A 20,825-nucleotide genomic window follows, 5' to 3' on the forward strand; every position below is an offset into this window, starting at 1 on the left:
AAATTCGTTCTCGTTTCTGCCGCTGATTGCATATCGTTTCGAACAAACTGCAGCATGCGAGCGTGACGCAGCGGGGTCAACACTCAATCGGTACAACGGGAGCTGAACGTGCATCAGAGAACACAAAAGAGACATAAAAAGCAGGGAGAAAGAGAGGCGATACAATAGTGCTACTGGTGCTCTGACAAGCGAGAGAAAAAGAGAGTAGAGGAGAGATAGAGAACGCGGAGGCAAAGTGGGCTGGAGTATCTGTACGGTGCGGTGTAAGGGGAAAAATTGATGGCACGGTTACGAATGGTCCTGCTGCTGTTATCACATAAAAGCTAGCCCGAATTTCTTTCTGAACTACTACGGGTCACAAAATTATGACTACCATTTTCAATGAAACATATTTTTGTATTTCTAGATTTATCGGTATCTGTTCCAAATCGTTTGATTGTAACAAGCCGCATTGCGCCACGAACAAGCATACTTTCGCATTCTTTTCTACTACTTTAAGCTTTTGAAGTTACTTATGGTTAAAAAATCACGATTCCAAAGATCATGTGTAAATTAGATGCGGTATAATTTGCATTACAATTCGAGATATGTAAAGAATTATTACTACTATTTCCTAAATATTATTTTTTCTGTCACGATTCACGGATTGAATTTCAAATAGAACTATGTAATCACAATGGCTCGCTACGAATACTAACCCAATTTCGTGTCACCTACGAATGCCTAGGTTTTCAATAGATCTATTCATATTTATGGACTCAATAAAATCATGACCGATGTACTACACGTGGGTCTTACAATCCAGTTAATAATTTCAAAGGGATCTTCCTTAGTATCTTTGCCATAATTTATACTAAATTAATTTCGTCCAGAATTATTTATTTAAAAAGCAATAAAATTGTCATAGCACGCATTTGAATAAAGGGAAACATATCACGAAATCGTTATTTATTATCTATATTTGAAATTTTCTGAATTCATCACCAGTGGTCCCTGTTTACATTATACGAACAGTTCAGAAATCACATTGACTAACTTCATAAATTTAAACGTAAGGAAATGTGATGATATTTTACAAATGTTTCTTTCTTTATTTATTTTCCTTAGAATTTACTGTTATTTATGTTATTTGCCTACGATATACGAGCTTGTGAAAATGCTTTATCTCCAGCATCGAACATTAATCGTGTACTTGGGTAACGAAATTGGGAGATTTATAAAAAGTGACGTTCATCAGTTTGACTTTTGAGAGGCTCGTGTGACGATTAACGTTCTAGATGATGCAACAAAACCATGGCTCCGACTCGTGTTTAATATGCAATTTCGAGAGAAATTCTATTCTTTATTCAAAATGATAGAGAATTAAGTTATGGCTGTTGATGCTGTTGATCGGTTTTGGACATTGGTCATTTCGTGTCTGCGGCAAGTACCTTCCTGCCGAGCTTCGGAAATGTCTTATCAGGTCGTATCTTGTATAAACACGTTCCACCTGGTCTCAGGCCGTCACGACCCACGCCATTTTCTACTGTCGCTGCCCACGTTGTTTCGTAACTTTCCACGAGAACACTTTATCACGCACCGTTCGTCTCTCGTATTGTTCTGCTCTGTTGATAGCGGTAGAAAGATCGCAGCATTGATTATACGCATATTTCTTCTAATAGCTTCTCGCTAACGGTGTTAATGATCATAGTTCAGAAAGTAAAGAATGGCAAGAACAATGTCGTTCAAAAAAATAAACTCTAAAAATGCGTATTTCGATATGTTGATAGGACAGACGCGTACGTCAACCCTTAGATAATACAGTAACGAATACAATATGTGTAATGTGAATGTAATACAATAACGAAGAATCAGAATGAAGAAGTTAGAAATTTATTATCTTTTTATCTCGAAAACTTATTGCAATTTTCAAAGAAATGAGTATTAATAATTACATCGAAATATGTCGAAGAATGAACTGCGGTTGGTCAACGTTAGTCGTTGCAGCATCATCTCGTGCTAAAGTGATTGAAATACGTACACACCTATAATTAAGATTAATTTGTCCCAAATCTACGATGTAGAGAAATATTACGAACTAAAATGAAAAATACAACCGTAAAGATGTAATATCTGTATAAGATTACAATTTATTTTCCTCGTTATATTTTGCAAGTCTAAAGCAAAGTTTACGGAGTAATAACCATAATAATCCAACTTCAAATTGGATGGAGAAATACAAAGATCGTGCGAAAAAATAATAAAACTTCAATTTTCTCGAATATTTTAAAATGATAGATAATACGTTGTAACTAAAGAAGGTAGTATGTATATGTATGTGGTAACAACACTGTTGAAGGCTTAATGGAACATTAGACGAACATCGTCCACGTAGGTGTAAAAAATCAGAAGTAAAATGTAGAATTAGCGAAGGATGCAGGCCGTGATTAGCGTGGACCTTTGAAAGGCGATCGAATTAGTTGGGTACGCGGAATTCCCTGTACGGGACGATTTGTAGCAGTAATCCAGGCTTACGGTTCCCGGTGCTTGGATGCGCTTTAATATGATTTAAACCTACCACCGTGTTGGCTACCGTGTTACGATCGTGAAGCTCTTACTGGCTACATGGGCCTTCCAGAGAGTCCTTGAGGAGAACTCGAGAGAGCGCGATGAAGCGAGACAGTGATACACGCGTGCGTACACGCAAGAAAGTGGCGTAAAATACGTAGGCGAGGTACCGGTTTTTTCCGGACCCACTACCGTTCCTCTTTGAATTTTAAATCTTTCTCGCTACCGAATGTAATTAAGCCGCATTCACCGCCAGACAAAAAATTGAATTCGTACAACATCCTATACGATTAAATTGCAACGAAAGCGCGTCGGTTCTTTTCAACATTTAGCTGTATAGTTTTATCTATGAGTAAACTTGCTCGTGCGTGCCTTTGCACATAATTTGCATCGATGTAAAACTTTTCTTCGAACCTTCCTTCATCTCGTTCTCCTTCATTGCTCGACATTATCCTTCACGTTGCAAAACTATAATATCCGACCAGCGTTTCTCTCTTTCAAGCAGCTTGAAATGTAATGGAAAACGGGTTATTCGCACGTGTTTGCTCTTTGCAAATTCAGCCGTTCACGTGCGCCGGCTGAGACAATTTCGTGACGCGAGTCACTCGAACACACCGGTTCGTAGCTTGCCTTTGTTTTCTCTGTCTTTAGTCTCACGTGTTTTTCTTCGTCTACTTCTTCTGCACTTCCTTTGCTTGTTCGTTGAGTAAGCGAAGCGAACGCTTTGAGGTAGCCGCCGCGTTTCAGATCGGTCGAGGCGACGCGACCGCGACGCACGAAACGACGTACCGGGCGACGCACCAACGAGATACCTCACTGCGGTCCGTGCCTCGGCAAAAGTGACAAGGCCCCGGTAATTATAACGGGTGGCGCAAAAAAAACGACACTTCTCGTCTACTCGCCGCAGATCTCTCGTTTCGTCCAGTATGCACTCGGACATGCAACTCGATAAGCAACATTACCCGCAAAGTCCTTCTCCGTGGTACTCTCCTTTTCGTAGATTGTTCGTGTGATCTCCACGATCTTGATAAAATATAATCCACGCAGAGTTCGTCGATCGAACCAGTCATCTCTATCGCGCGATGGAAATCCTACGTTGGATTCGCTGGAATTATTGAATTACGCGGAGCTTCAATAAAATCAATGAACGCTATCCAATGAACGCTGCATATTGAATTTTCATCCTCATCGTCGTCGATCACCAACGGTAAATCAATTACGTAATAAAAATAAATGAAATGTAAACCTCCAATTTGTGCATACAATATGGTTGTAGAACCTCTAATTGCAAAATTATATTATCATTTACTTAGCCGGGTCGATCAACTCGATTCATATTTTTTTGGAAACTCACGAATTACAGGCAACAATAAATAGTCTTTTATTGCAAAGTAATAACTCAAAATTGCTATTGAGAATTACATATAATTCGTCGTAATTGTGTTCTTAAGATTTAAGATTACAACAAAATAAATCGAGAAATCGACAGTTAAATACATTTTGATATGATTGCAGATAGATGTATGTGATATGTCATTAGTTGTTATTGATATTTAACTTATTAATAATTTATTTTTCTGAAAAAATGATTTACGCTTATATCGTATATGTGGCGACACCTATTATCCACGAGTGAAAGGTATAATGTTTCATTGTCAGCAAGAAGATGGCAGTAAAACAAGGTAAACAATATCCAATTGCTGGTAACATTTTTTGCATACATACAAAAAACATAAATGGAAAATAAACATGTTTAAAATAAACATTTAAGGAAAGTTTTTTAAGAAATCACTTAAATGTCGCATTAAGTACACGAATTGCTTCGTGATCTTTCAGATCTAAAACACTAAAGAAAGCTTTCATATTCGCAATTTATTGTATAAAGATAATTGAACAAGTAATATATATCGTTTCATGGTAAATTTATTACAAAATATCTTACAATTGTATTTTGTTTTTTATTGTGATTTTGAGAGAAATTTTAATGCAAAAGCATTTAAATAATATGTAAATATTTTGTACATTGTCTTGTCCATACATAATCGTGACAAATGTGATCGACTGATTTGGATATTTTTCGCGCCATTTGGGGCTGTAAGCATTTGTGAAGGATCTTTTTAATTTTTGTATTGCTTCATTATTTTAGTTTAATTTTATAAAAAAAAAATGGTGTAAACGATTAAGTCCTAACTTTATTACAATGGAACAGTTATTGAAACGTTCAAGAGTTACAAAAGAATCGACTATTTGTGATATTGCATCTTCTATAAGTAAGTGAATGTTTTTATAAATGAAGTTAATTATGTGGTAAAGCATGTTACATATATCGTTAAATATTTTCTGTGTATAAGTTTTGCAAATTTTCAATCTTAGCATCATGTTTTCAAATTGCTTACACTTCAAATAAAAGTGAGGTTATGTATGTAGTTCCTTCCAAATTGTAAACACTTTTGCTATTATAAATCATCAATCTTTCTGTTACATAATATTTCAGGGGAAATATCTGAATCAGTTTCGTCTGTAAGTGAGAAATACAGAGCTCTTTTGAAAGTTAATAAAGCATTGGTGTTATATATACAAAATAATAAAAAAAGGCAGCAGATTCAAACTCTAGATGACATACAATCTGATTTGGAGCAAACAAGATTGGAACAAGATTAATAATTATAACATATTTATATGATAATGTACAAACACAATAGTTAGTAAAATACCTTTTATTAATTAATGTTAAAATAACATATGTAAGTTCTATGCATTAAATAAATATACTTCCTCATATCACAATGTTTTTATTATATATAAAAGTACATCCATTCATAACTTATAATAGTGAATATGTACTATTATATAAATACTATAATTATTTGTTGTGTATCTATGTGTATAATGAAATGACATAAAGGTAAGGGATTAAATTAGGTCTGTGCAATTAAATACTTGTTTTATAAAATTATGATTCAGTCTATAAAACGTTATTCTTATTTGTATTTAGGATCTGGTTTATGTTTTCTTGTCAAATATTACTTGATTTTTTTTTATGTTTGTCTGAATTTATGACCAATCCCTTCTGTAGATACAGATTAAGTTTCAGGCAATGGTAATTGCTGATATCATTTTTAAGTATTCGGTGTTTCAAACAATATCTTAGCCCTTTGCTTCCTTTTTTACAATGAAACATATATGTGCCATTAATAAACACGCAGTATACATTTGGGAAAGGAAGATAGCATTTTATTTTGATTGTATTAAATAAAGTGGTAATGTAATCAAGATCTTTTTGGAACTATCTGATTTAGCTGGAATTGCCTCCTCACTATTCAAGAGTAATCTGCATTTTCTCATTTTCTTCGGAAGAAAACGCGTTAAACAGAAAGTTTGTCATCCTGAATGTTTCCCTCTTGTTTCCCCTGAATTCCTGTTCGAATGTTCGAACGTTCAATGTATTTTCTGTGGTTTGATCTAAAATATAGTTGGGACCATTCCACCCTAAGACTTGTTGCCTTTTTTTAGGTAGTTTATCAATGGAAAACCATGCGCAAGCTATTTCATTTGCGAATAGTTATTTCGCTTTGGTCGATGGTCTTGTTTCTGATTTAGAAAGTCAGCTCTCGGAGGATGTGGTCCTCTATTGGTTTGGCAGTTTGATCAAAGGCAAGAAACGTGTGTCTACCTTCTTGCGAAATCGTAAACTGAATACAAGGCATATATTCCCACATATTATATCGACCACTGATATCAGTTACGAAAAGGAAAGGTTAACTCGGTAAGAATATGTGAAGATGAAAATTACAGATTTCATGGAATGAGAAGAAACAATTTTAATTTTAGAAATAAAACTTTAATTAACATTAGGTTTTTATATAGGAACAAACTTTGTTCGTGTCATTATCGAAAACAGCAAGAATATCAAACAAGGCATAATAATTTCGTCAATGATAATAGCATAATATGCGAGCCGATCCTCCAAGAAATGGAAACGTCATTGTCGATGTGTGACGTCATAACAGACATTAATCACGACGAAATTCATGTGAAGGAAATTGGCGCAGTGGACGACACGTTTTACAATCTAAGCGAGGGTGATCTCTGCAACCTTTTCAAGCTCGGCATCTTATCGACCGACGTAGAAGAAATCGAGCATGGCATTAATAGGATAAAATTGAAAGAGGAAATGGTACCAACCATCAAGAGAAAGTGTAATCGAAGAGATAAACACGATATCGTTGAAGTTAAGTATGTGGAGGCAAACGGCGAAGTAGAATTCTCCCGAAAATTTTGGAAACTAGGCAAGAATTTTTTTCTCGTTCTACAATAATGGTTTGCAATAATGATCAACAAACATTAATGAGAATCATTGTTTGACTTTTATAATTATCTTCACATAATATTCAGATTTTTTTTCATGATCCGAATTTTAATTTCATTAGAATTAATCGGGTTAATCTTGTTTCATTGAATCATAGGTTCCTGGAACACGTATATCTCGCGTCTCGCTACAGCTACTCTTCACACTTGGAGGCAGCCATGTAAATTGCAAATTGCATATACTATCTCGTCTCAATGTCAAACCTTGAAACAATCGTGTGAAACTAAAAATGTCACGGTACGATTCGTACAGCCTAAAGTCAGACTACTCAGTCTACAGGAGATTAATGAAATTACTAGTAGACTAATGCCTAATACGAACGAGTTCGGTGGATTTTTGAAGGATGCGGATTTCTTAGCGGATTATAAAGGTTTTCTAGAAAATGTGAAAATGGAAATGGCAATTAATGATCCTTGTATGCCATTATTCACTGCTCAGTATGTTAAAAATAAATTTGTCTTTAATAAACCGTCCATCAGTATGGATGATCCCAATGGTAAAGACAAAAAAAAGTTCGCTTTTAATTATCAGATTCATCTGATAATATATCAGGATATTGATATATGTAACATGAACAAGTGTTGCACGATTTTAAAAGAATGAAATTTGAAGAGGGGCGGAAGTATAGTGCTTGATATGCAAAAAATAATCCCTTTTTCTGCTTAAATAGCATTAGAAAAATCTTTTTCAGGCAGATGATATCTTTGGAAAAAGATTAAGAAACTGTTTCTTTTTTACTTTTACAATTAGTAGATATTTTTCATAATTTTTTTTTTATTTCTCCGTAAGTCCACATGTAAGTTTACGTGGTTGCGAATTTTACGCTTACAATGTACTTAAGTACACATATTAAGTTTGTTTTTTCTGTTGTGATAAACTGAATGATTTCGCGTTCACCAGTAATCAAGCTTAAATGAACCAATCACTAGAAAATACTGCTTAAGTTAACATGTTATCTATTTGCCACGGTTACAGGTGATTAATCTATTATAACTTATTCTTTAAATACTCAGAGATTTACGAAGACAACTGTATTTCTCTCGTACAGTGTCAAATCTGAGTTAAAATATGTTTTTTTTATTTAGCATTAAGTATGCAATTTTTGTTTTCTTTCAACTCGAATAAAATTCAATTTTGAAAATTATACCAACTATGTCAGTCTTTTTTTCGAATTGTCACGAGTTAACTAGTGTTTAGTATATTATCAGTCAAAATTTGAAATACCATTTTTTTATTTGTACGTATATTAAATTGTTAATTTTATTATTCATTCGAAATCGAGGATTTTTCTGGCAAAAGAGATTATGAAACAAAATTATGAATTGAGTACATATATCGCGTCGAAAGTTTTAGTTTTAGCTTTTAAATATTATTTATATTTGGATTGATCCTTACAATGGCTCTTAAAGAATTTTGATCTTTATATAAAAATTCAACTATTTCACCATATTTTTGTTCTATTATAATATTTTCTTTCCATTTATTGATTCCTTAGATTCATTCATACTATACAATTCTTATATACTATGTAATTCTAATATAATCTAATATAATGCTATATAATTCTAATAATAAATAATCTCCAAAGTTTATTAAGAATGTACGTACCTAATCGTATAAATAATGGTCTCATAATACGTATATATGTTTATATAAAAGTTTTTTGTTACTCTGTGAAAAGTAATGCGTATAAACATGCTAACTCTTGTTCCAAAACAACACAATACATACAATGTTTACGAATGTAAACCCCCCGCTCCCCATCACATTAGAAATTGTGTGGCGAAACTGGAGAGCAGGATATCATTTAGCTGTCGAATTTCAGTGCGGTAACATATATCATGTTGCATTATGTCTGTAACGTATTCTAATCTTTTGGTTGCGTTCCTTTGCTTTTTCATTATTCTTTTACTACCACTTATATCTCGTTGTTAACATTGCTTAATTAAGGAGGATCTCACTGTGCTACAAAAGCTAAGAATGTAAGTAGTTTTACACACTGTGTTAGAATTAATTTTATTTTCTATAATTTTCTTTCCATTGAAATAAAACGTAGAATAATCTAAAGTTTCAATAATAACTATAATAATAAATAATAACTATAAGATGAAAATATATGTTTGATATGATTAAAAAATTATTATAGATCCAATTTTCATATTAATATTTCAAGTTTAACGAATAGCAATCTCTTATTACCTTAAATTTTCCAAACAATTAACTCTATGCCTTTAAGAGCAAATTATAATATTTTGTGCCTTGTAACAGATTGTTCACAGCCTGCATTTTTACCACGTGTTCTTCAATGATTGAATTGCTTGATGATAGACATGACATCCGCTGACCCAGTGCAACGTTTTCCGCGTTTAATGGTGAGTCGCATGCACTCTTGTTCCTCTAGTCACTCAATCATGTCGTAGGATGAATGGTCCGAATCGACACGGGTGACTAGTTGTATTACGTAGAATTTTTTGCGAGCATAGTGACTTTATTATATCCGTGAGTAGTAACATTTTCTTGTCTTTATCTATTTATTAGTTCAGGATAGGATTTCTTGCCCGTCGCGTTTTTGAATTTTGATAACAATACATTGTGAATAATAAAGAGCTAGTATGGATAACGTAATGTTGACAATTGATATATGTATATGTGATTGAAAAGATTAAATATTTATACGAGCATGTATTTGTATGAATAAATAAATACTCGAATAGACAACGGATATTAAAATCCGACTCTGAATACTTTAAAGCAGAGAAATCGGATACCCTCCGATTTCGTCACTATGAAAATTACGATAATGATAGAAATCATTATAATAATTATTATAATAATGTTATTGACAATACTTATCTTCCATTTTATAATAGTATTGAACAACTTTATTATTCGAGTTCCATATTCAGTATAATTTCAATAGAATTTAAAATTGAAATATGAAGATATAAATGTTCAGTCTGTCTAAGAATGCATCAGTTTTCATGTGCAAGAAGACACTTCGCGACAGACACTTCACAGACATTTCACTTAGAGTTCACTATTATTCATTGAATTTAATAGTATGTATTTGCATTCAATCCTAATTTGTTTTTTAATAAATACACTCTTTATTAATTTCTTTCACTCAAGTGAAAGCATTTTAGTAATTCGTTAAATTAACAAAGTAAAATATAGAGTTATTAAAATTGGAAATAAAATGGAAATGAAAAATCAAAGAATATTAGCCCGTTAGATACAAAATATATCAAATAGATATGCTGATCATAATTTTAGCTCAGGATTTTCAGGTTTAACCCATTCCATGTTCATCGCCAAAACCTCACTCACGTGCCAAGGCAATGGGCATGATGAGGATACTTTATAAGCCTAACAATTTCTTAGCGACTGACATTGCATTAGCGTATCGTGCCCGACGTATTTTCTACATTGTGTGTGTGGTTAGGCTGTGGAATTGCGTCGTCGTTCTTATAATTCCAACCATTATAACTTTAATTTTACAATATACAATGAAAATATTTAGATACTAGATATTAGCTATTAAATATAACATATAATAAACAGTAATATTCAATTATAACGGTATGAAATTACCACTTATCGCAACGATATCTCTCCAAATAACATAATATGCCAAAGATTAAGAATGCTTATATAACATGATTATGAATCCTACACGTATCTTTACCATATTTTACGCAATGGTTGCTAGCCATCGTCAGTCGATTTCAGGAAAATGGTATGTAAATTAGAGTGTGAAAGTTGTGTGGAACTCGAGTGTCGGAGGCGTCCCGGGACGTCTCTCTAGTGTAGGCTTTTGCGCTCGAGTTATGTGTGAGAATCGTGGAGCGAATGTGTTGGTGTGCTTTTTTTGCAATTTTTTAAATATAGGACTAGCTAGGATAGGTAGCATACTTTCTGGTATATGTGTGTATTAATTATAAGTAGGTAGGACCGGGCAGGTTGGCACAGTCTGTGATCGGGTAGGCGCGTTTCCGCGTGTCCAACCTGTTTCAGGAAATTTGATTTGAAAAAAAAACGATAGTAAAGCGGTACCACGAATGGCGCATTCCATTTGTCTCTGGCTTTGTCTATCGATTTTTCGAATTTCGCGGACGTGAACGCGAGTAAGGAGTAGATTTCGAAACGAACATTTATCTATTGCTGGAGTACGCACATGCGAGCGACCAACGATAATTACGATCCTCAGTCGTTCATGTGCATATCAGCTTCCGCGATATATTTTCTTATTTAATTTTTATCAGTATAAGCACCCGAAGAAAGAAGAGGCTACGAGCCGAAGAGGCCCGGCAAATTTGCCATAGAAGAGGGCAACTACTAATGTTTTTCCATCCTCTGGATCATCCAGGGCATGGAAAATCATTCTCTTTACTACTTTGTCACTATGCTCGTTTTTAGTATCTTCGTAGTATTTTTTTTCCATTTTTTTAAGCCGATTTATATGTCGGCCCATCACCATATTGGACAAGTCGCGTTTTTTTGTAAGTGTTGCGAGAGATAAATCATAAAAGTTTTGCGGTTTTTTATTAGCGTTGCGAGAGACTCATTACGGTTTGAATTAGAGTTGCGAAAAAATGATATTCGTGTTTGCTTTAGTGCTGCGAATTATGACATCGCGATTATCTTTTGCAATTTTGATTATGAATTCATAGAATTTTCTGAAGAATAATATACGTATTAGAGTTAATTTTGTTGCCCGTTGTTTAAAATTACATTCAGAAATGTTCAAATTTCATTACTTTTATAGTATTACAATTTCTATCGTAATATGTACTTGAAGTAGTTTTCTTTTCATATATAATAGTATGTAATAACTTTTATCAAATTTGTTTTAAGAATTAGTGTTGCGGTCTTTCATCGCGATTGTTTTAATTATTTCTTTAGTTAGAGTTGCGTTGATGAATAATCGCGGTTTTTGAAGTAGTGTTGCGCCTATATCAGGCCCAATTTTCTTTCACTGGACCGTGAAAGAACACTTTCTCCTGAATCATCTGATGCAGCATTACACTCGTTATTAAAGTTATGAATATTTAAATACGAGTGCATAGATCAATATGTTTAACTAAGACATCCTACTTTTGCTTTTGAGAGCTTTCTAACTTTTTGTTTGCTTTTTTTACTTTTAGTAGTTATTATTAATTATATTAATTAATACTTGCAAATATTGTATGAAGCACTCTTCGTAATTTATATTGAGAATTTTCGATTTGTATAGGAATCATTTCATACAATACCTCTCTCCTTTCTCCTGTTAGTATAGTCAGATATTTATGTAGGTAGAGCTCATGAAAATTTTAGATTCTTACCAAGCATGTTAAATTAGATCTTCAATTAGGTAGGGTTTATTGAAATTTGTAAATGAAATGCTTTTAATTTGGGTTTGTGGTTAGGTAGAGTATTTTTGAGTATACTATTTTTAGAGTATACTGCTAAGAAACGACTGTTTCTTAGGAGTATTAATCTGGGCATAAATATATGTTTTGTAATCAAATGCATGCATAATCAAGGGTGGTATTTAAAGCAGATAAAATAAGGTAAGGTAGACAGGTAATATCTTTTGAATGCTTTGGTTTGATGTTTTGCAAATGTATAACAAACGGGGAATTTGTTCAACTTTTTAAATGCAAAATTAATATATTTTTGCATAAAAGGATCGTGGATAGGAAGGGCTTCCATTTACAGCAAACCTACACGCGTTGAAACGTAGGCAATCAGTGTTATTTCATATATTGAATTATTAATTACATGATAATAATATGACAATAATACATAGTAATTACATGATAATAATACGATTTTGATTGATTGACTGCGATTGTGATTGTACTATGCGAAACATTTATAGCTGAAAAATTTAATTTATATTTCTTGAAGTCTAATCTACAATATACAAAATTTTACATAAGTTCTACATATAAATAAATTTTTCAACGATTTTTGATTCTCATCCTGCCTGGCGAACATTAGCACGTTAATGAACAATTCAATTCGAAAGATGCAGAACTCCTTTAAAAGTTAATAAAACGACAATTTTATATATATACAAAACGATCGAAAGTGGCAGTATTCAAATAAGAACAAGATACGACAGATCACAATAATTGTATAACTTTTTAAAATGACAATGTACAAAAGATGTATAAAATGAAATACCTTTTGCTAATTGATGCTAAAAAGTGTAGCTAGTACCATATGCATTAAATAATTATATTTGTTTATATCACAGTGCGTTTTAATTTTAGAGGTACATTCATTTAATTCATTCACAATAATGGATTAATAATACATATTATGTAAATACTGTAATTATATATTGTGTGTGCGTGTATGTGTATGTGTGTGTGTAGCAAAATGGCACAAAAGTGAAAAATTAAACTAAATAAGTGCTATTAAAATAGCTGTCTTATAAAAGTCTTATGATTCACATTTAGTTTATAAACGGAAGACTTCTATTCTGGATCTGGTTTAGGTTTTCTCCTAGGATCATTTGCATCTAGAGGAATTATTACTGGTGGTACATCTGGTTTTTGTGTTTGCCCAAATTTATAATCAGTCCCTTTCGTAGATGTAAACCAGGATCTAGATATCGGTAATTGCTCACATCTGAAATATTTTTGAGTATTAAAAGTTTGAGATTATATTTCAGCCTTCAACTTGCTTCTTTATAAAAAAAATTATTTGCATGTCTTAATAAATACACAATGTGCATTGATGAATTCATTCATTAGAAGAAAATAATATTTTACTTCAATTGATTCAGCTGAAGTAATAGTTTAATTACGTCATTCTTGTAACGTATAAAAGCAAGCGCAGGATGGAAACAGGGATACAGTAGATTCTCGTCAATGCAATGATTAATTTAACATAAAGTAGCAGTCAAATGTGTAGTGGTCGCATAAAAGAATTAAGGAAGGTAAGTTATGAGGGTAGGCGTTAGTTCTTGCGAATGAAGCAGAAAAATAAAGTTATTAAAAAAAAAAAAAGAAAGAAATTCCAAGAAAACATTTAATGTAACGCGCGCAGCTTACAAGATATATAGAACAGTAGAGAACAGTGAGGATAGTGTGCTCTTATTTCCGTTGTTCTACTGGAGAACGTTCACACCTGCACGTATTCTGGTTGTAAAAGAAGCCGGTCGAACATTCATGTGCGTTTCTACAAGAGCAGTTACAATATATCGAATCCCAGATTTTATCTGGGTGCTCAATACATTTCGCTCGATCGTCCGTGTTGCTGCACACGCATCTACATAAGTTCTCCTTATAAACCTGTTTGGGCGTACAATCCTGGAAAAAGTTTGTCAAATAATATAATCTAGATTCTATCTTTCTTAAATTTTGAATTTAATATTTTTTAGCTCTCTAATGTATAAATGCATTCGGCGTGTATAATGAAAGTGTAATGAAAATTATGATGTTAAAGTTATCACGGATTGTTGAGGTGTTGAGCGGGTTGTACTAGTTTAGAGAGGAAGATCTCAATTATCGGCTATTCTCAAATTACCGATGGTTTTATTACGCAGTCACATCCGCATCTGATGTGCTCATCTATTGGTACGATTTGTTTGCCTTGGTACTCGAATCTACCTTGCGCTGTCAATTTTGCCAACATGATCTTCAAACATTCGTAATATGTAATTATTTCGAACATCATTGTTTATCTGTAATTATATATTTATCGAGCTGTCTTACTTCAAAATTTCGGGTTTCTATTTCCTTTGGCTGACAAGAGAGTAACTCGCTTCCGCAACAACCTGTGCATCTTTTGACTCGTGTACACCGGGGAAAATAGATGATAGACGGATCGTTACGTTGATATGTAGGAACTACGGTTGGTGAAGGCTCACAGTTAGCTTGCTTTGCCATTTCACTATTCGAGCGTTCTTCAGGTACACCCATTCTGCCTAAAAGAGAAGATATTAGAGTGTTAAGCAAAAGGTCGGATTTCGATCCTGATCCTGAGTTAGTCAGAGGATTTCCCTTTGTTTCCTCTGAATTCCTGTTACATCCAGTTCAGTGTGGTTTCTGTGGTTTGACGTAAAAAGTAGCTACTTGGAAATTTTCTAGTGCAGAACTCGTCACACCTTTTTACGCAATTTAAAAATGGAAAAACACGCGCAAGCTATTTCACTCGATTTAACTATTTTTCATTCGAACTATCTATTTCAATAGTTATCTCGTTTTGGTCGATGATTTCCTTTGCGATTTAGAAAGTCAGCTGTTGAAGGATGTGGTCTCCGATTGGTTCGGCAGATTGATTCGCATGGTAGGATAAACGTGTCTGCCTTCATGGAAGCTTATAATACGAATTCTAGACATATCTATTTTTTCAAATACGATATCAATCGCTGATATGTCAACTGCAGTTACAAAAAGGAGGAGGAGGAAGAATGTTAATGTTGGAAAAGGATTTTACAACATTACAGCAGATTAAGATTAAGATCTTTATGTGGAAACATATTTTGTTTGTATCGCCATGGGAAATACCAAAAATGCGAAAAGGTGATAGTAATCTCACCAGTGGCCATAATGAGGCAATCTATAAGCCTCAGTTCTTTCAATAGACGGAAATGTTATCAACGTGTAAGGTCATAAGAGACTGTAATCAGAATGAAATCCATGCGAAGAAAATTAGCGTAATGGACGACACATCTTACGACTTAAGCGAGGGTGATCTTTGTAATCTTTTCAAGCTCGAGATGTCGTCGTCGACATAGAAGAGATCGAGTAAAGCTTTAATAGGATAAAATTGGAAGAGGAAATTGCACCAACCATCAAGAGTGAGTGTAGTCGAGAAGATGAACACGATGTCGTTGAAGTTAAGTACGTACAGGCAAACGACGAAATAGAATTGTCGCGAAATTTTTTGGACATAAGATAAGGATTAATATTCTTCGTTTATTTTTTCTTGTACAATAACGAGAATTATTGCTCGATTTTTATGATCGTGTTCACATAAAATAATGGACAAACAGTAATGAATATTATCGTTTCATTTTATGACCATCTTCGTATAATCATATCTTTTTGCACGACTCAAGTTTTTATTTCGTTACATTTAAGCGGTTTAATCTTACGCGTAGATCTTGGTCACGTCTAATTTTCGCATTTAAAAGGCGACTATGTAAATTGCAGATTGCGTATATCATTTCGCTCGATAATTCAACCTTGGAACAACCGTATAAAACTAAAAATGTTACGGATACGATTCGAACAGTCTAAAGTGAAACTACCACCCAGTTTACAAGAAATCAATGAAATTACTAGTAAATAGGTACCAAACATGAACAATTTCGATTGCTGTTTCAAGGATTTTGATTTCTTTGAGGATCATGAAGGCTTCCTGGAAAGCTTGGAAATGGAAATGGCAACGAAAGATCCTTGTATGCCATTATTGCCACTCTCCTTGTCTTTAACAAACCGTCATTAGTGTAGACGGTCGTAATCACAAGAATAAGAAGTTTGTTTTAAGATTTATCTAATAATATTTATATCAGAATAATGAATACGTAAGACGATTCAGTGTTGCACGAATTTAGAAGAATGAAATTTCAAGTCGTATATCTGCAAGTATACGTAATTTTACTCGCAGAGTATACGCTTATAAGATTTTTATGTTAAGTACGTTTTTTGTGCTGCGGTCAACTGAATGCTCTCATGTTCACTGATAGTCGAGGTTATTTATACAATGTAATCACTAGAAGATAACACTCAGGTGAACGCGTTTATCTAAAGGGACAATATTTGTTGCAGTTATAGCCAATTTACCTGCTATAATTTCTTACTATATTGCATCGTTATAGTAGTATCACGTTTACGTTACGGATATTTTTTCCTTTCAATATTACCGAGTAAAAATTTTCCTGTAAAGTAACATTCATAATGAACGATATTAATCTATTTAAGAACGTAAACACTTACTAGTAAGGAAGACTTGTGACGGTGATACACCGATCATTCGAAGGAACTCTTCTGGCGAATTGATTCTCTTGACTGTTTCCGATGACTGCGACCGCTGAAAGTAATAGAACATTTTCTTTACAAAAGAAAAAACATAATTTGTGGAGAAATTTTTACGTTCTCTATTCGTTTCGAGACTATCTTTTTTTTGTTATCTCGATTAGTCAACACCATAACTGATAATGATAAAACGATACAATGCTATTGCCAATAAAACCCCGATTAAGAAAGAGCTGTTGCACAATAATTTACTAATTAATAGTATTAACGAACTAACAAGTTGTAAATCGTAAATGTTTCTTTTACAATTTTATTTATAAAATTTCGTTTGTTACATTACCATATCTGTTATTATAAAGTAAGAGAATTGATTAGTACTAATAATTTGTAACTTGAGGTTTGCGAAATATCATTAATAGTATTAGTTGAATTATGCAAGATGAACCAAAAACCAGGTTTTCCAGGTTTTCCTGGAAAAACTTAGTCATTCTTGCATTCTATTAGATACACGTTCGTTACACGGAACCAATTTTGAGAAGAAAAGGCATGTTAATCAGCCACCTGATTCTAATCAGGAATTCCAATGTTTTGTCATGCATATTAAGGAATGAAAAATTGAAAGGAACATTGGTTAGATAATAGTTACGCGCGTATCATGTACTGACGTATCATGTTCTGAACAATGCGTTAAGATCTCTAATATGGGTCATATGATATCGAAAAATAGGAGTTGCTGCGCTACCGTTCGTGCTGTTGAAATAATCTAAAGGGACACGATATTTGTTTGGAAATACCATAGTCTCGAAGAAAATGTACGAACGGTGGAATCTCGATTTTACAATCGGGGTATTCCCGCTAATGGCTAATCGATGAATCATCGAATTCGATTGTGTATACTCGCGTGACTAAGGTAATCATAAGAGGTACAAAATGATTTTAGGTCAATCATCCGGGAAACTATGAAAGAGATTAGTCCTTCGCCGCGGCTATATTTAGAATGTTGTTAAAAAACACTTTTTACGTCTTGGTCTTTGGTATGAGACTCCCAGCGTAGGCATGTCGAGTCGTTTTTCAACCACACGTTCGCCTTTCCATCTAAAACTGGTTTTGGACAAGCTACTATCGTGTGCACACTAAAAACTCTGCAAAACGTTGAACCGATTTCTCAGAAGCATCTTCGGCGTTAACGTTCTGCCTCGATAGATGCGGTTCACTCGTTTCTTTTGGGATTTTTCAGAGGTGATATGACCAGTCAACAATTTATCGTATATATGTATTTCGTACTATAGTTATCTCACGTATATCGATGAATTGTCACCGATCTGACACGTTAACTTGAATATTTCCACAGGTGCGGAGGGAATCGGTAACGGTACGACCAGCATTTTAATAAACAGATTACGTATTTCGCGATTTGCATAGCTGAGAAATCCAAGACATTGTACTTTCCAAGAAGCGCTGTCTCTTGGCGCCTTACAGGAATTTTATCGCGACTTTTAAAGATCGTCTATTACAGTTGGCGTTAAACTCGGTCGTATAACCCTATTGTAGCAGTGAAATATGCGTTGTACACATACGGTGATTGCGTCGTGACCAAACAAATATTATCTTCGCGAAATGATATTTATGACGACCTTTTGGGGGAATAGATTTCACCTTGCAACGATAGCGTCGCCGTGTATATGTTTTTTAAATCGTAACCTAAATTTCTCTTTAGTTTCAGAGGAATGACGGTCACAATTAGTTAGTGGAACTGTACATAAATACGGATCGTTTGTAAATTTTTTATTGGAGTTTTTTGTTTGTTTGTCTTACTTTTTAATTTTGTTTCATACGACGAATTTTATCAACTCTCCCTGATAAAATTAACCGTGTTTCGCAAAGTAATCGGCTAGGTATTCGCTCGAACGTCGAATGACGTGTAATCAATTATCTATATATCGATTCACCAACAACGTGACAGGAATCCTAAGCGTGCACCGCGAGGTTTTTTACTTTTCAATCTCGATCTTCTACCTTCATACCTGCTTCTATACCACATACATCCTTGACATTAGTGTTATACGGCCTTCGACGTCATTCAGATCTTTGCGGGAAAAGCAATCGTGCTCTCGTTTGCAAGGATGTCGTAATATCAATGCCTATCGTCGACAGAAGGAACTACCAACCGTTTTTCATACTGTTACTTAAGTTAAAGTGTGTACGGTGAAGATAATGGAAAAATAGGAAACGATATATAGTAGCAAAACCGAGACGGATGACTGACTTCCGCGCAATTCACTGGAATTGATAACATGTGTTGCATATATTTTTTCGATAATCATCGTATATTACGATTTTAATGTTAAATTCGTGGTAAAAACATTCCGTTGATCGATCTATTTCAGAAGTATATATTCATAAATATAAGATCATTATTCATAAAGATTAATTGCGTTGCTAAATGTTAATGGTTCGAACGACCAATATATACCTTCGCGTAAAAATACAACGATAAAAAATACAACCTGTGTCAGCTTACTACCCGGTGCTCTTTGCACACGAAACGACCAAATGAATTCTTAAACGTTCGCCACGTATGTTCTTCACAATGTCCCGCGGGATAACATAATTGCGCTATTTATCGAAGTGAAAACGTGGGAGTGTTGCAACGCGGCTCGTGAACGGTCTCTTTGCGTTCCACTCGTGAAATACGAAATACATGTAACGCTTTCGAATCTCTTCGATAAAATATGTGATCGTTTTTACCAATAACAATGCGGTGTTTTCTGCTGTTCTTGGTTCGACCAGAAACTTTGACTGTCTTGAAGCTATTTGGTCAGGAAATACTATTTCAGCCTTATGGGGCATCACCAATCCACAAAAAATCACAAGAACAAGCGTTCTGTATCTGATTAAATGCGACATTTTTGCTATTTTCAGTCGTTTTTCTCCGCGTGTTCACCACAAAAAAAAAAAAAAAAAAAAATGCAAGGATAATTCGTTCTTTGTTCACACGAACTTGACGCGTTCAGGTATATCGGCGACGACAGATTTTAATTACGAGAAACAATAATCGCACGTGTTTGCGTGACGCTCGGTCTCGCCGTTTGCATTGCACTCAAATCGCTGTTTACGATGCACGAGGAAAACGCGAGGAAGTTACACCTGAACAGGTTCGTATGCTCGCGCCGCGATCGACTGCCGAAGCGAGTACGCTCGGCGCGTATTTCTGGCTACACACACGCTAATGCATACGCGCGTATTCTCACACATACGGACTACGGATCACACGATTTCGCTATAACACCGTAGCAATAGTATCATTTTTGTTTGCGGTAATTACCGATCGTTATCAGGATGATACGATTTATGAACACGAAGTTATCTGATCGGGCAGCTAAATTTTTTTTTTTATATTTATATCAATCTTTTGTCTTATTGAGTCATTAAATTATAATATTGTTACGTTCATCGATTCATAGTATCGTTAATAACAAACTTGTGCAATGTTGCTAACTGTTCTGACATGTTCAACGTAGACACTGTTAAGTCTACGTGTTACTCAGTCAAATTTTCACGATTACGGGGCTAATATGCAAGGCAGGTGATAAATTTGCATACGAGATGAAACTATTCCGAGATTGCCCTTCATAACGCGATTATTCAAGGTGCTAATTTATTTAAGTAGAAGTATAATGTGCTGACATTGAATGTGTAAGTGTAATCACAGTATAATTATATGCTAGCAATTGTTTTTTGTTTATTAATAATTGCAGCTTAATTTGAAAACGCGATATATCGTGCTTGTTTTGTCGAGATTCGAAATTTCCAATGTTTTTTACATTAATCTTTGATGGTCGAAGATAGAGAATAGGTTATGGACCAGTCACGCTATATTTTAACGATACAACTATAAATAAATTTTAATTCTGTTATCCTAAACACGTCAT

The 20,825-nt window shown here is 34.1% G+C and overlaps 2 protein-coding genes across 7 annotated transcripts in view; one reads left to right on the forward strand and one right to left on the reverse strand.

Annotated features, from left to right (window-relative positions):
• The window catches only part of LOC100642718, a 28,108-nt gene extending 19,476 nt beyond the window's left edge, over nucleotides 1-8,632 (forward strand). The window contains exons 1-5 of one of the 5 annotated variants that reach the window (XM_020866271.2): nucleotides 378-3,754; nucleotides 4,063-4,229; nucleotides 6,061-6,313; nucleotides 6,415-6,836; nucleotides 7,014-8,632. In XM_020866271.2, coding sequence (XP_020721930.2) covers nucleotides 4,214-4,229; nucleotides 6,061-6,313; nucleotides 6,415-6,836; nucleotides 7,014-7,519 — 1,197 coding nt within the window. In that variant the 5' untranslated portion in view covers nucleotides 378-3,754; nucleotides 4,063-4,213 and the 3' untranslated portion in view covers nucleotides 7,520-8,632. The other 4 variants (XM_012318696.3, XM_048412068.1, XM_003393919.4 and 1 more) reach the window with 4 other exon arrangements.
• A 3,998-nt stretch (nucleotides 8,633-12,630) lies between these two features.
• Nucleotides 12,631-20,086, reverse strand: LOC100647889 (vascular endothelial growth factor A-A). 2 transcript variants are annotated; one of them, XM_003393961.4, is made up of 6 exons: nucleotides 19,642-20,086; nucleotides 16,855-16,948; nucleotides 14,626-14,837; nucleotides 14,438-14,548; nucleotides 14,039-14,220; nucleotides 12,631-13,537 (listed from the first exon to the last, which is right to left on the reverse strand). In XM_003393961.4, exons 1-6 carry the CDS (start codon nucleotides 19,798-19,800, stop codon nucleotides 13,384-13,386), a joined length of 912 nt encoding a protein of 303 aa, XP_003394009.1. In that variant the 5' UTR covers nucleotides 19,801-20,086; the 3' UTR covers nucleotides 12,631-13,383. The 2 variants fall into 2 exon arrangements, with proteins under 2 accessions (XP_003394009.1, XP_012174123.1); XM_012318733.3 differs by having other exon boundaries at nucleotides 13,398-13,537; nucleotides 13,963-14,220.
• Nucleotides 20,087-20,825: the final 739 nt, after the last annotated feature.

This window comes from Bombus terrestris, chromosome 2, assembly GCF_910591885.1.
Source record: "Bombus terrestris chromosome 2, iyBomTerr1.2, whole genome shotgun sequence".
In the NCBI taxonomy this organism is placed as follows: domain Eukaryota; kingdom Metazoa; phylum Arthropoda; class Insecta; order Hymenoptera; family Apidae; genus Bombus; species Bombus terrestris.

Excerpts from the sequence above, each read along its gene's own strand:
- LOC100647889 (XM_003393961.4), bottom strand. The coding sequence starts at position 19,800 with ATGTCGCATTTAATCAGATACAGAACGCTTGTTCTTGTGATTTTTTGT. Across the intron at positions 16,949-19,641 it reads AAAACACCGCATTGTTATTG|CGGTCGCAGTCATCGGAAAC; the intron begins GTAAAAACGATC and ends TATTACTTTCAG. Across the intron at positions 14,838-16,854 it reads GTCACAAGTCTTCCTTACTA|GCAGAATGGGTGTACCTGAA; the intron begins GTAAGTGTTTAC and ends CTTCTCTTTTAG.